General features: G+C 39.9%; 2 protein-coding genes across 2 annotated transcripts; both read left to right on the top strand.

The window, feature by feature from the left end:
• Window positions 1–5,069: 5,069 nt before the first annotated feature.
• On the top strand, window positions 5,070–12,041 carry LOC102791549 (lysophosphatidic acid receptor 6-like). Its single transcript, XM_006801140.3, has 2 exons — window positions 5,070–5,206; window positions 11,046–12,041. The coding sequence occupies exon 2, from the start codon at window positions 11,125–11,127 to the stop codon at window positions 11,980–11,982; it is 858 nt and encodes a 285-aa protein (XP_006801203.2). The 5' UTR covers window positions 5,070–5,206; window positions 11,046–11,124; the 3' UTR covers window positions 11,983–12,041.
• A 3,512-nt stretch (window positions 12,042–15,553) lies between these two features.
• Window positions 15,554–16,489, top strand: LOC148098800 (lysophosphatidic acid receptor 6-like). The gene has a single exon (XM_087851478.1). It carries the CDS (start codon window positions 15,560–15,562, stop codon window positions 16,400–16,402), a length of 843 nt encoding a protein of 280 aa, XP_087707604.1. The 5' UTR covers window positions 15,554–15,559; the 3' UTR covers window positions 16,403–16,489.
• The last annotated feature ends 200 nt before the right edge of the window (window positions 16,490–16,689 follow it).

Below are 16,689 nucleotides of genomic sequence, written 5' to 3'. Positions count from 1 at the left end.
CGGTTGCCACCTATATAGGTTCCCCCCAGTTCTGCAACTGTTCATTCTCGTTTACGTGCCCTACCCTCCGTCCCTCCTTGTTCTCAATTCTTTAACTTCTTCACTTCTATTTAGTACATGGGGATCTGCCAGGCCCGGGAGCCGTCGCCAGTCCCCTTCAAGGCCTTCCCCAAACCGCAGCTCAATTCATATCCAAGCATTCACCTTTACCTACTAAAACGCTGTCACTCCTAAAATGAGGACATGGGCCCAGCTAGTGAAATGTGCATTAAAGCTATATAAAAATTTAACAGTACAAAAGCAAATTCCTTGCTGACAGTTTAACCAAAAGGCATTTCCAGTGGAAATTGGCCGACATATCCTCAGCATAACCATGTATAATATCCACAAAATGTAAAAAGAGGTTATACGCACACAATACTGTAATATTATGTTGAATCACAGTACGTATCACTCCGCGAGGCTCCTGCCTACGATAGCCGTAATGACAATCCATCAAGCAGTCCGCCTTCATAGCTTACTAAACTTGTACTAAAACATTTTTTGACAAATTTTTGAGCGCTGTGTACCACATAAAATCAATTCGAGGTCAGTAAACACAACCAGAATTGATACATAAGGCACACGGGATTATAAGGGGCACTGTCGATTTTCAGAAAATCAAAGAATTGATTTTAAGTGTGCCGTATTTTCCAAAAAACACAGTAATACTGACGGCGCGCTTGCTCTACCAAAAATTGTGCGTTGGTGTGTATCTGACAGACAAAAGCCAAACCAGTTCCACACCACTGAGGTTGCAGCATTTTTACAAACCAACTCTGGTTCATCTGTTTCATTCAACGATCCGTTTTCGCCCTTCTCATTCTCTGTCACCTTTAAAACAAAGGAACTGCGCATGCGCGTTTTACCCATATTCTATCACAACATTTCATTTTCATTATACCAGTATTACCGTGACCGGTATGATGTGGCCCAGCCCTACTCATGGATGTTTGTTTTCTCATCCTGGACAGCGGTTCTGACACTCACCAGTCTTTGGCCTTCTTTATTTCACTTTCAGCATACAGTCCGGCTTTGTGATGTCCTTCATGTGGCTCAACTCCAGTCTTTCAAAAGACTTCATGACCACAAACATCATGGCAGCAGTCCTGTAGTTATTTAATTATGTAATGGTGGACTTCTTTGGGACAGAAATGATATTGGAGCATTTGAATCAGCAGAGGAACTTCAGAGACAACTTCAGAGACATTCAAGCACAAGGGGGACACACCATCAGGTCCTGGAAACATCCTGGTCTTCTGCCTCTGGACAAGCAGACACACATCCTCTTCACAGCTCTTTAAGCACTTTTCCATTAGTACCCACTCAGATCGACTTGCCACAGATTGCTGCGAATTGACTCGGATCAACAGGTTTTCCATTACAATCAAGTACCACCTAATGTGTGTGGTCATTGTCATAGCAACACTGCAGAACATCCCGTGACATGATTAGTATATGACATGAACGTTACAACAAAGGTGGACGTTGAGAAAAGAATATACCTGCTGCTCGGTCTGTGGCTTTCAGTCACAACAGACCACAGCGGTGTTTTTGTGTCCATTTCCCTCGTTGCCAGGTTTCAAAAATGGTCTTTCAATTTTTTGTGAAAGAGACACTCTGGTGAGCCATCAAATAACACCACTGTCCAGCCAATCAGTGGCATGCAGTCTGACAATATGCTATCACATTTTAGTACCTGTTAAGTCTATTGGTGTCACAGTCCTGGGTCTGCGACCCAGTGTTTTGTGTTTTTTGGTTTTGTTCTGGGAATTGTGGTTTTCTGTCTTGTATTTCCTGTTTTACTTTAGAGCAGGGGTAGGGAACTCCAGGCCTCGAGAGTTTCTAGTTTCTAGTTTCATGTTTAGCTGACCCCAGTTTGGGGTTTTGGTAATTCTTACAGCTGCAATAAAGGCTCATTCTCAGTTTGAAATGCTCTCTCCTGCATCATTGTCTCGCAAACCATGACGATTAGACTATTTTTTCTGGACAATTTGGATTGTACTGGGCTGTCAACAATTTGAAAGAGATTTAAAGAGTTATAGCTTTAAAATCATCAGATATCAATTGTAGAAAATAGCAGTTTAAGCCCCACAAATATTTTATTATGCATAAAACATCTTTATTTAAAGATCTTTATTTATTTAATTGTTTAATTTTATTTAATTTAACGTTCACATTCATTTCCATCACACCACAATTTTTTTTAGATCAATGTTATTAGCATTGTTATCCTCAATTGCTTATAAATATTCATTTTCATGATTTAAAAGATTGCATTTTTCAGTGGTTAAGCAGAATTCAATAAAAGGGCAAGATGTTACAATCCTTGATAATGCATTGCTTCAAGTGGAGAAAGCCCGGAAACTTTACCTGTGAGATACATCGTTGTTTGCCTCCACTTCACAGGGTGTTTCGGTCTTTTATCACAAGCTATTCTGCCATTTTTTTAGTTTCTTTTTACTTTCCTTGGTTAGGTTTAGGGATTCAAAATCTGATCTTGGTTATATTAAAATCATCAGTAGTGGACCTTGAATTTATTGGGTGTTTCAGCCATTATCACTAGATACCCTCATCAAAGAACGCCCTGTCAGGGTTGATCAGGCCCCGGAGTGTGTCACTGATTAATGTTAAATTGTTTTTTCTCTTCTACTTTCTTCTTTTTAATTTTCTACAATTTGATTTCTTCTATCAATTCACTGCAAAACGAAAAGTAATACTTAACTCTTGAATATTTAAAGAGCCTTACTTCTTGTGTCTCTCGGTTAGCTGACTGCCTTAGGACAGCCCTATTTAGCCATAGCCAGTGACTGGTCCTCTCAGCAGTGTTAGCTAATTCTCTTATAGCCTGCTGTTGCGCCCGTCCTCTGACTCCAGACTCTCTAAGCAGTTTTGCTGTTGTACTGGCAACAAAGCCCATGCACCCCACTTCCACCAGGTGCACCTTGATCTTCCAGCCTCTGTCCTCTGCCTCAGCTGCCAAATTGGCATACCGCAAACACTTCCTCAAGTGCATCCTCCCACGGTACCGTCAGCTCAATGACATACGCAAGTTTTTGGGAGTTAGACCACAGGTCGCAGAGCTGACTGCCTTAGGTGCCCAAGTGATGTCAGTTCACTTGCATCTGCCAATCCCCGGCAACCTTCAGGAGGCTCAGGTCCAGGGTTGAAGGGCTAGTCCTCGGCTTGTATACCTCCCAGACAAATGTTGATGGATACTAACGCTCCTCTTGGTTCATGAAAGGTTGGGCAATCGTGGCTCAAGATTTGACAGTTCGTCTTGTAAGGGTTGCCGGTTCGAGCCCCGGCTCCAACAGTCTTGGTTGTTGTGTCCTTGGGCAAGACACTTCACCCCTTGCCTACTGGTGGTGGTCAGAGGGCCAGGTGGCGCCAGTGTTCAGCAGCCTCACCTCTGTCAGTGCGCCCCAGGGCAGCTGTGGCTACAGTGTAGCTTACCATCACCAGTGTGTGAATGACTGAATGTAGTGTAAAGTGCTTTGGGGTCCTTAGGGACTAAGAAAAGTGCTACACAAACACAGGCCATTTGATGGATTTCCTCTTGCACTCAGCTTTCTCAGCTAGACACCTGAGGACCTGGTTGTGTCTCCATGTGTATCTGCCTTGAGTAAGGCTTGTCCTACAACCAACCAAGATGTGCTTGAGTGTTGCTGGGGGCAAGATGGGCCCTTTCCAAACCACAGCTGCAGATGTATCGGGGAAGGCAGCACATCATATGTGGCTGGAATGATGAAACTTAGTCTATGAGCCTCCATTCCACAGATTTCACTCCATGGGAGTTTCCTCTTTTCAGCACTCTCCCAATTCATCCAGCAACCCTGCTTGGCCAGCGCTACAGCTATGGCATGTCTGGCTGTTTCCTCCAATCGGCGCACCGCCTCCACCACAATTTTTCGACGCTTGGCTATAGATGCCTGTTGCCAGAGAGGTGTTAATGCACCAAGACCAAATCCTCCTCTCCCTGTTGGATGTGACCCACCACGTGACATTGGTAAAGAGCAGATTTGGCCTCTGTGGCTGGGGTCCACTTCCTCCCTGTTGCTAGGGTGGGAGCAGCGCCACAACAATAGCTTTCAACTGTCTCACTAAGGTTTTTTTAATCTGTTTCTTACATGGCTCAATTGTGAGTTTTCCAATTCAATAAATCAACTGTTATATTACTGCACAATATTGTGTTTTTCTTCATAAAGTTATTTGTTTTTCTTAAGCTTAAAATTACATCTAACACAATGAAACCGACATTTTATGTCAGGAATTAACTCTGGAATTAACGAGCAGAAAATAAAAATGAAATTAGAATAAAACAACACTTCTCAAAGTTTGACATAATTAAGTTCAAAATGAAATAAACAAAGTCTTGCCTCTAACCATTTAAAGCAAGTTTAAATGAAATATAATTTGTCTCTGGGCACCATCATTAGAATAGAATAGAATAGAATTCAACTTTATTGTCATTGCACATGTCACAGGTACAGGGCAACGAAATGCAGTTAAAGAGAAGATGGGGCATCACATTTAAGTATCCATTCTACTCTTGCAGTTCACCAACAGTGTTTTTAATTTTTATCCTCGCTACCACACTATAAGAATTAGTTGATTAGTTTACTTGTAGAACTATGTGAAATTAAAAAAACAAACAAAAACCAAACAGCAAAGCAGAAGTCGTCACGGTATTTTTTGTATTGTTTCTTCCACTCAGAACGTGTTATGCTTGCTGAGATCAAGCAAGCAAATCTAAGTGCGTTAAAGTCCTGACCATATTTTCGGTTTTGCCGTTTTGAATGGCACTGCAAGTATACAAATTCGCCCGGTTCTGTAAAGAAAAGAAGAAAAGCAGTACAAATCTGGGCATGTCTGATGTCAGATACAAAGAAAAATTATTAAAGAGTCCAGTGGGAGCAAAAGGAGCGCAATTTTCCTTATTATGCGGAGTTTGGCGGAAACGTCTCACAATTTAAATTCCAGCGGCGGTCTTACGCATGGAAATGCAACCTGTCAAACTGGAAAACTTTTTGGTGTTTATGTTGTCTAAAGGAATGTCCTAAAAGCCACGCCCCAAACACAACTGTTTCCCTGTAAGTCTAACACACCGACAGATGTGGGCGCTCCGTCGTTGGAAAGCGACAGCAGAAGAGTTGCGGACCCGCAGGTACGTAGTTGGTCCACTTTTACGTATGGGAGATCGGGAAAAAGGAAGGCTTCCTGAATAAAGATACGCAGAGTAGATTACAGAGTATATTTGAAGAGCTTATCTGAGCACAGTCCAAGCTGCAGTCAGGCACAGAAACTTTAGTTTAAACCCCTCTTGTAGCTTGTAATCCGTCTTCTCAAACTCCAGACGCTTCTGACTGGGCACAATTATGAAAAGCGAAAATTGGCGTTTTGGCGTTTAAAATGACGTTGTTTCATTAAGGCTACATTTAGACGATTTGAGTAAGTTTCCAAAACTAATAATAATAATAATAATAATAATAATAATAATAATAAAGAAGAAGAAAAATAACTATAGCTATTAGGTTAAAACGCAAACTGTCAGCACGCTGAGTACATACCTCAGGAGCAGATTATGTTCAGACTTGCGGTTTAAAATCGACCAGAAGCGCCAGTTTTACTGATTTATTTATTTACTATGTGTGGTAATAGCATGTTTTAAGCGCAGCACAGTAGCACATCCAGCGATAAAGTAATTAACTGGAATTAAAATATTTATTTTACCGGTCTGTAGGAGAAGTCCCAAGACTAACGGCAGCAGTAATCTCTTGTCTTGTTTCTATGAAGGGAAATACGTTGGGAGCTTGCAGAATCAAAAAAACAAAGAAAGAAATGCGAACTTTTATTTTGAAACTTTTACTTTTAAACATATTTTACATGCTTGTGTGTTTGTTTGTTTGTTTTTAATTTGCAGTTACTGAAAAAAAATATTCATAAATGTCTAGGTTGATACTTTCACAAATATACTGAGAGCTGCAAACTTGTGATTTGAATATTAATCATTTTTATTTCCCTTTTTACTACTTACAACCACCTCCCAAATCACAAATTCACACATTGACTTTTGACTTTGGCAACACTTCTTGCAAGGAAAGTTTTGCAAAACTCAAACTAATAGCAGCATTCATTAAGTTCTTTTAAATGTGTCTCAGAAATAGGCGATAAACAAAAAAAGCGTCACGTTTCATTAAAAGACCCATCAGACATCTGATGTCTGTGAAGGTTCTCAGTCCTCCAGGTCATTGTAGTCAAAGGAGCTTGCAAAGAAAAGCGTCTGGACTTCTTTAAGTTGCTTGAAGACGTTTCACCTCTCATCCGAGAAGCTTCTTCAGTTCTAAGGTCAAATGGTGGAGAGTCCCAGATTTAAACCTAGTGGGAGTCTCTCCCCCAAAGAGGGACAAAAGGACCCCCTGATGATCCTCTAATCGCCTGAGCCAAGGTGTGAAACTGGGTGTGGGTCCCAATCAGCCAGGGTTTCGGTGAGCTCTTTGTGAAACCTGGCCCCACCTTATCACTTGTCCCTCTTTGGGGGGGGGGGGGGGGGGGGGGGGGGGATACTGGGTGGTTCCCTATTTTTTTTACTGGGAGTTTGCAACCCTATTAGTTAGGTTGCTTAATATTTCTGCTAAGTACTCTTTAAAATACCAGAATAGGAAGGATTGAGTAGGTTTAAGTTTATTTGATTGATCAGTTTTGCTGAACTATGAAATATTTTGGGTGCAGTGTATTTTTTACATACAGGTATAACAGAATAGCTTTAGTGTTGTTGTTTATTTAAACTTGAGTATGAACTTATACAAAAAGCAGCAAGATATTAACAAAAACAGTTTTATTGATTAAAAAACACACTATATCGGATTCATATCGGTATCGGCAGATATCCAAATTTATAATATCGGTATCGGACATAAAAAAGTGGTATCGTGCCATCTCTAGTCACATGAGCATTAGCTGTTATTTTCTAGCTATTATTATAATGTTTTTACAGTCCGTTGGTTGCTCAGCCTCAGATACCTAACATACATAAGATTAAAAATTTCTCCTTCATTTCTGTCAAAAAATGCACTGTTAAGCAACTCAAGCAATTCAATTAAATTTTCAATTCAATTTTATACATAGCGCCGAATCAAAACAACAGTTGCCTCAAACACTTTATATTGTAAGGTAGACCCCTTCTATACGTTCTGTACGTTATCTGAAATGTTCAGCATTGGTGATATCATGCTGATATTGCTCACTAGCAGATGAGACTCCAAATATTAGCCTTTTGTATCGATAAACTGCGTTGTGCACTGCAAATGTAGTGATCTCTCTTGACTCCAGGGTAAGTTCTAGCTGATGGTAAACGGTAAATCAAAACAACAGTCACCTCAAGGCACTTTATATTGTAAGGTAGACCCTACGATAATACGTACAGAGAAAAAAATCCAACAATCATATGACCCCCTTTGATCAGCACTTTGGCGACAGTGGGAAGGAAAAACTTCCACTTCCACTCCCTTTTAACAGGAAGAAACCTCCGACAGAACCAGGCTCAGGGAGGGGTGGCCATCTGCTGCGACCAGTTGGGGTGAGAGAAGCAAGACAGGATGAAAGACATGCTGTGGAAGAGAGACAGAGATTAATAACAAGTGTGATTCAGAGGAGAAGTCTATTAACACATGTGGAGTGAGAAAGGTGACTGAAAAGGAAATATTCAATGCACCATGGGAATCCCCCAGCAGGCTAAACCTATTGCAGCATAACTAAGGGAGGATTCAGGGTCACCTGGTCCAGCCCTAACTATATGCTTTACCAAAAAAGGAAAGTTTTAAGCCTAATCTTAAAAGTAGAGATAGTGTCTGTCTCCCGAATCCAAACTGGAAGCTGGTTCCACAGAAGAGGGGCCTGAAAACTGAAGGCTCTCCCTCCCATTCTACTTTTAAATACTCTAGGAACAACAAGTAAGCCTGCAGAGTGGGAGCAAAGTGCTCTAATAGGGTGATATGGTACTACAAGGTCATTAAGATAAGATGGGGCCTGATTATTTAAGACCTTGTATGTGAGGAGCAGGATTTTGAATTCAATTCTGGATTTAACAGGAAGCCAATGAAGGGAAGCCAATACAGGAGAAATATGCTCTCTCTATCTAGTCCCTGTCAGTACTCTAACTGCAGCATTTTAGACTAATTGAAGGCTTTTCAGGGAGTCAGGACATCCTGATAATAATGAATTACAGTAGTCTGACTTAGAAGTAATAAATGCATGAACTAGTTTCACAGCGTCACTCTGAGACACTTAAAGTTCATGTTTTAAAAACATGTTTAGTGTTTTCTGTCAGTACAGAACATAATGTCATGTGGTTGGTTTTGGGCTATTAGACTTATATTAGTTATGTTAGCTAACTAGTGACAGAATAGATACCTCAGAGGAAAATAACAAAACTAAAACCAAAAATCAGCACGTCTGCAGGGAAAGTAGGTCAGGGTGTGGAAGGGGAAAATGTTTAATGCAATAGGTGCAGAAGTCAAAGCACACAAATTTGTCATTTTGTGACTTGAGGAGGCGCAGTAGAGCACTCATATTCACTGATTTTAGAACTTGTAGTCAGAGTTGTGGTTCTAAGTAGTAGTAGTTAAAAAATAAATAAATATGAGTATAATTTAAATAACAAGTTTGCTGCTCTCAGTATATTTGTGAAAATATCAATGAGAATATCAATATTTTGAGTTAAGTTTTAACTTAAAAAGTGAAAGTTTCAAAATATAAGTTCACATGTTTTCTACACATTCTCAATTCTCTGCAAGCTCTCACGCCAACATATTTAACTCTCAATTTGCAATGATGTTGCATTTTACTGATACATTTCTTATGTTCTTTTCACGTTTTTAATCGTGATTTTATCATCATCATCTGACAACATCTCGGTTTGGCATAGGCGTCACTCAAAGGGATCGTTTTGCATAGAAGAAGATTGATATGATCTACAAGTTGATAACAACCCTTGTTATACCTGTTATCTACAATTAAGGTTTTAAATGTTGTCAAGCTAGTTAATGCAAAGAAGGCCAAACCAAACCAAAACCAAAGGCAGGGCTGACGATACTCTGGAAACACAAAGTATGTTTCTGTCAGGTAAAAATGTATTTGTTATGTGCACCTCAATACCAGATGCAACCTATAATTTCCTTTGGGATTAATAAAGTATTTCTGATTCTGAATTCATTATTTCCATAAGGTTCGTTACACTTGCACTGCAACTTTAGTTACTCAACTCCAAGCGCTTTAATTTTATCTGCTGAAACAAATAGTTCTTATACTTACGAGCCTGCTGGAATTAATTACACCAGCCTGGTTCCTTAATAAAAATTTGACATGTTCCATCAGTCAGTCCTTTTTTTAAAAAAAAAATCAGATCTATCAATTTTAAGTTACTCCAGGGATAAAAACAAGCTTCCAGCTGACACCTAAATCAGCAGCAGGTGTTAAAACAGCTGACAGAGTGAACAAGATGAATGCAGGTGAACTCAACTCTATTGCGGTGGAGTCGTGAGGAAAACTGTAGCTTGTGCTTAGCTTTATGTCACAGAAACACATAGGTACAAGTCCAGTTAAAGGCCTGTTTTTATTTCAAAATTCAAAAATATTTCAAATTCATTGCAAATGCTTTCAATCAGTATAATTTACTTTGTTATCTGAAGACAATGTTGACATGTATATGCATTTGTATGATCTAGAGAGCAACATTTTTTTGTCAGTGAGGTCTTTTGTCAAGTATGACATACTAGCAGGTAGAAGCACCTACTTGTTTAAAATAAGAAATCTGCACATTTGTTATCTGAAGCAGCTAGAGTGGAGTGTGTGATATAACAAAAAAACTTAACCAGTGTAAAATGAAAACGAGCTAAACTGGAACACGGGTTATTTTCAGGAACAATAGAATCTCTCAGTTAACAAACACACAGATATGCACAGATGTAGAGAGACCTGCTGCCCTCTTGGAGATTTCAATAAAACTGCAAGAATCCTTTAGGATTATTAAGAACCTATTTTTAGTTTTTTCTCTTCTTTGTGGTCCACGGGGCCTTAAGTGAAATATTTATTTTCACTTTTATACTGTGATTTCTGATTCATTCTCAAAAAGAACTCCCTGTCTTTTCTCCCACTCTAACTGTAGAGTTACAGTGGTTAATCTATACTAACTAAAGTTAATTGTTTACACGTAAGGCGTTTACACAACTGGCACGTAATTAATTGTTAATTTTCGTGTCCCTTTTTCGCGTTCAGTGTGTAATAGCCTTTAGCCTTGAGTGGCTAGCTGTAAACAGCGACTCTGGGCTAACAGTAAACACAAGATGCGGGGTTTACGCTTAGCTTAACTGTGTTATAATGCAGTGTCACTTCTGTCAGTTACCACAAATGTTGAGTGAAGTCACAAAGTTTCCTGTGCCCTCGCAGACTAACCTCACCTCATTTACTTAGCCTGGCAGGGCGAAGGACACTGTCTCAGCTGAACTCTGGACACACACACATACACTGATATGCACACACTGATTCCCCCTCCCTTTCCAAATGCCTTCGATGCTTGTGCCCTACCGGGGAAGATGGCAGTCGACTGGACCAGCGCAGGCATGCTGCAGGACCGGATGCGCTGTCTACACCGGCTCTCTCTTACCCTTTACCCGCCCCTGTTGCTTGTCTTGTGTTTCTATGGTGTATTGATAGTCATGTGCTTTTTGTGCTGAGGTGTTTTTTTTGTTATCAAACTGTTCTCCCACTAGGAGCTCAGTCTGAGTGGAGATTTTTTTCTCCTCCTCTTACCTCATATTATGTATTTTCATTGTTTTTTTTGCTATCAGCCTACCTTTCTGACACGTCTCCCCAATGTGATGTTTGTGTAAAGTTGGTCAGAAGGTTTCTTTGTATGTGCACGTGCGCCATTAGCGTGCTGCCTGCTGTAACCCTAATTTCCTTCGGGATTAATAAAGTATTCTGATTCTGATTCTGATTCCACACAGATAACCAGCACAGAGAGGAACCTTTGCTGCTTGGCTACAATATTTTTGTAAAGGACGCCGAAGGATTTCTTTTCTCATCATGAACACATCAAACATCACTAACGTGACAACAGAAGACCGGGTTTATGCTGGGATCTTTAGCTTAATTATGGTGATAGGTCTGCCTCTCAATGCGATCTCACTGTGGATTCTTCTTCGCCGCCACAGCCTCAAATCACCCAACGCTGTTTTCATGGTTAACCTGGCACTCTCAGACCTGCTGCTGGTCTTCACTTTGCCCATGAGGATCCACTTTCACGCCACAGGGGAATGGACTCTGCCCAATGGGGTGTGCCTCATCATCACAATGTTCTTTCGCACCAACATCCGCTCCAGCTCCTCCTTCATCACCTTCATAAGCGTGGACCGACTGCTGGCTGTGGTTTATCCTCTGAGGTCTCGCAATCTTCGGACGTCGTGCAATGCCTGGAAGGCTTCTGTACTCGTCTGGGTGATTTTGCTGTTGATGAATATCCTAGAGAGTGTGGACTTTCTAAAGCAGTTGAATAACCACACTCACCCTACTTGCTTTGAGTCTTACGAATCTGAAAAATGTCCTTTGGAAGGAATCCGATTAAGAGTTATTCAGTTTATGATTGTAATATTGGTCACAATGCTGTTAGTCAACATTGTGTGCACCACTATGGTGTTTAGGACTCTACACAGACATCTCAGTGGTGACTCTCCAAAAATCAACAACAAGATGAATGTAATGCTGATTTTTGCCATAAACTTGATTTTATATGCTATATTCTTACCTGTGCCTATAACTATGGCTATGGATTGTGCCCATGTCAAGCCATTGATATGTCTTACTGTTTTAAACTGCTGTCTGGATCCTCTGTTGTATTACTTCTCTTTTGATGCTTTCTGGAAGAAAAAAGAAGATGTTGTGTAAATGTAAATAAATGGGGATACCGCAATCTGTGTCACACACTGCTCAGGCCTTTTACTTCAGCTGTGTGTGTGTTATTTTATAAATAAATGTAATATATTTTGTTTTTAAAATCAAGCTGTAAACTTGTTTTTTTTAAGCTCACTGCCAGTTGTTTATTGAGAGATGCACCTGCCACCACAAACATATGGTTTTATAGAATATGAGGCCAAAAATTAAACACCATATGAAGCAGTTCAAATGAGGTCAACCCTAAACATCAGCAGCAGCAGTAATACTGATCAATATAACAGCATTCATATGATCAATATGGGGAACAGCTTTTCTGTAGTAAAAGTACTGCTGATGACTTATGTAGAAATTAGTGTAAAACACTTTTATGTCTAGTCAGGTATTTTCATATTGAATTTTTAAAAAAATCCCCAACTACTTGCCATCGTAAGCTTAATGTAAATATCGACATTGTCATGATCCTGAGTCCGTGACTCAGTGATTTTGTGTTTGGTGTATTTATTGTTATTATTTTCATTATTATTTGTGGGCTGTTTTGGGATGGTTTGTGTTTTAGATACTGGGTTTCTGGGTTTGTGCTCCCTCTGTTGGTCCCTGGTGTTAGTGTTCCCCTGTCTCGTCAGGTTAATCAGGTCCAGCTGTGTATTTATAGTGTGTGTTTGCCTCTGTTCCTCGTCGCGTCGTCTGTGTTCATCCTCTGTGTCACCCTGCGTACTCTGCATTTCTCTGTGAATCCCCTGCGTGCTCTCCCTGCTGTCCTCCCTTCATGTTCAGGTTTGCTACTCTTTGGTTTAGTTTCTCCCAGTTTAGTTCATCCTTAGTTCTGTTTTGCCATCCCCACTTTATGTTCGGTATTCTTAATAAATGACCCTCACATCTGAATAAGTGCTGCATTTGAGTCCTCCTTCCACACATCACACAGCTGCTGCCCCAATTGTGACAGACATGGTAGCTACAGAAGTTTTTACAACTCTTCATTGTGTGTGTGTGTTCACATGTGTATATGTGGCCCTATAGTAGCTCCACTTGAGAAGCAAAACAAAAAAGTTAAGTGCTGTAGTGTTGGAGGGTTGGCAGCAGAGTTTCATAATTTCATTGCGTCTGTAATGTCATGGAAAGCAAACTTCACCAACCACAAAAGCTGAGTTTCCTCTTACATTTTAGACTAGCTGCTGCGTCACACACCAACCTTGCCTCACTTCACACAGATAAACAGAAAAAAGAAGAACTTTTTGCTGTAATACTTCATAAAGGATAGAGAAATATCTTATTTTCCATCATGCACACACCAAACATCACCACAGAAGACCGGATATATGGCTTCATTATGGTGATAGGTCTCGCCTCTCAAAGTGGCTCAAATTCACATTCAAAATTCAAATTTTATTTGTCACATACACAGTCATACACAGTACGATATGCAGTGAAATGCTTAGACAACTGCTCGTGACCTAAAGAAAAAAAAAAGGCTATGAATAAGATAGGAAATAAATATGAAAATTAAAAAGGGTAAATTTAACTAGTGAGGAATAAAATATAAAAATGTTAAAAGTTAAAAATGAGATAACTGTACAACACAAATTAGAATGAAGGGTAAATTTAACTGGGAAAGAATAAGATAAAATATATAAATTAAAGTTGAAAATAAAATAACTGTACAACAAAATACGCAATGCACAGTATAGAAATACAAGAATGTATGAAGAAATATAAATATATATATATATACACAATAACAGCAGCTGTACAAGTATTAACTGGAAATGAAGAATATAAATGAAGAATATCACCGTGGATTCGTCTTCGCTGTCACGTCTCAAATCACCCAATGTCGTCTTCATGGTCAACCTGGTCATCTCAGCCTGCTGCTCATCCTCACTTTGCACATGAGGGTCCCCTTTCACGCCACAGGCACTGTGTGTGTGTGGTCAAATGAATGACAGCAGCCTCATGGCCCTCTGCTCACTTCTATGGCTGCAAATAATGTGTCAGCATCATGTTTTGGGCATTGTCAGGAAAGATCTGTGTGAGCAGAGCAACTGGTGGAAAGTTAACGTTAGGTATTCATGTATTCTGACAGTCTTGTTAGTCTGTAAAACAATAATTGTACAGATCTACATAATACTGCTTTGTAAATATAGACCATATAGTATCCGCTTAGTACAAATAAGAGTCTCTTGTAGTGATATCAGGGGAATTTTCAACCACACATTGGGCACAAAGTGGTAAATGGGTGATTGCTGGCAGATAAAGAGCCCGCTTCTGGCAGTCGTCCAATACTGTGCTATGTGTTTCCCATGTGGCTGACTGATATCTTATTTGGAAAGTTAAATGGGCAACATTTAGTTACTGTAATAGCTTGTTTTTTTTCTGTATTGACACATTATCATTTGCTAATTCACTGATAAACTATAGCTTTTACTCTACGCATAAAAATAAGACATGGTTAACTGGTAGAGCCCTATGAAGTATGTTTACTATATCATACCAACCATGTATTTATTTAATTTAAAGCAAAGCGGTAACACTTTGTTCACAGGCAGAACATTCCATTTATAGTAGTGTTTTTTCTGTGTTTTAACAGTTGTGGTTAGACAGGTTTTTAGTCCTGTCCTCTTTTTCTCTGGTTTTGCACTTAAAAAAGTTTTGCATGAATTCTGATAAAACTTTGTAGGTGTGTAGAGTGGGATCATATTAACGCTTCATTAAAATTTGGCTTACATCCACCAAGGTCTTCAAGGTCAACTTTAATGATTTAGTGGGTGAAAAAAGCCTTATAACTTAAACTACGGTTCTTACAAGTATGGTGTGTATGGTCAGCAAATAGAAAGCATTGCATAAAGATTTAAAATATCATGTCACATCTGATCCCTGACGTCTCCTTCAAGGTCCAGAGACTGATCTGAAGTGATAGCAATGCTACTGTAAACTGTAGTATAATATTATAGAATCAGCTCAAGTCATTCATGTCCTGTTATACACGTTATAGGAGAGGCTATAGGAGAGGCTAAAATGGCTTTTTTTATGTTAAAGGTTGCCGTCCCCTACATTAGACATAGCCATATTGCATTAACAATTTGTTTAAAAATCCTACAATGTCACATCCAAAAAGTTGGGACACTGTCCCAAATGTCAATAAGACATGTAAAATATTTACAGTGAGAAAGTTGGAATCTGATTGGAGCAATATATCTTAGGAGACAGAGGAAACAAAAGCTAGAAAACAGAAATAGTGAGAGCAATATTTTGCAGCTTATTGGGTTAATAGGCAACAGATCAGTAACATGAGTTGGTGTTAAAGCAGCATCTTAGAGAGGCAATAGTTTCTGTGTAGTAAAGAGAGCCGCATGATGAAAGTGGCTCTGCGATCCAAGATCACCATACCGTCAAAGCACAAATGTAGAGGCAGAGCTTATGAGACGAGATGAGTTTGAGTTTCCTGTAGTGTGACTAGTTACAGTCACAAATTAGTCAACCCTCACTCACAAAGAAAAAGCACACAAAGAGGAACCTTTGCCGCTCTGCTTCCGTTCTTTAAAAAGGACATTCAGACATTTCTTTTCTCATCATGAACACATCAAACAGCACCACAGAAAAGGTTTATGCTGGGATCTTTGGCTGCATTATGGTGACAGGTCTGCCACTCAACGCAGTCTCACTGTGGATTCTTCTTCGCCGCCACAGCCTCAAATCACCCAACGCTGTCTTCATGGTGAACCTGGCACTCTCAGACCTGCTAGCCATCATCTCTTTGACCATGAGGATCTACTATCATGCAACAGGCACCCCGCTGGGAATTATCACATGCCTCTTCAGCGTAATATTCTTTCGCAAAAACCTCCGCTCCAGCGCCTCCTTCATCACCTTCATAAGCGTGGACCGACTGCTGGCTGTGGTTTATCCTCTGAGGTCTCGCCATCTTCGGACCTCGTCCAATGCCTGGAAAGGAGCAGCGCTCGTCTGGGGGTTTTTCCTGGTGGTAAATATCCCAGAGGGCATAGGATTTATTAAACACTTACAGAACCACACAGAACACATTTGTTGTCAATCTCATTATTATAAAAGTGTAACACGATCAGCAATTATTTACCTTCAGATTGTGTTACTGGTCACAATGCTAGCAGTCAACATTGTGTGCACCGTTATGGTTTCCTGGACTCTACACAAACATCTCAGTGACTCTGCAAAGGTCAGAAACAAGGTGAACGTAATGCTGATTTTTGCCATCAACTTGGTTATATTCTGCACATGTTTTCTGCCCATGCCACTACACGCAGTTACAAAAAGCAATACCAGTATAACTCCACTGGCATGTCTGACTGTTTTGAACTGCTGTCTGGATCCACTGATGTATTATTTTTCTTTTGACTCCTTCTGGAAGAAAAAAGAGGAAGTGGGAAGAGAACTATAGATTAGTGACCTGCTAGAGTTGTTATCAGATGTCGCATGATACATGCCTGTTTTTTGTTTTTGTTTTTTACAAAGTAGCCCGTTTGTGCACAAGATTCTTAAGTACTTCAACCACATGCACAGTTTTCAGCAGTTAACCATCAATATTCATTTCTTCAGTAACATTTGTGTAAACGCCAGAAAGTAAGAGAACAAAAGCCTTGGCTTGGCTTAGTGGTTTCATGTTTTATTTTTACTGCAACATGAAAACCTCAACCACAGGAAGACCAGTGGCTCATCTGCTTTACT

Source organism: Neolamprologus brichardi, chromosome 14 (assembly GCF_056152115.1).
Source record: "Neolamprologus brichardi isolate AB-2024 chromosome 14, ASM5615211v1, whole genome shotgun sequence".
Lineage (NCBI taxonomy): Eukaryota > Metazoa > Chordata > Actinopteri > Cichliformes > Cichlidae > Neolamprologus > Neolamprologus brichardi.
This window is presented reverse-complemented; position numbering and strand designations above follow the sequence as displayed.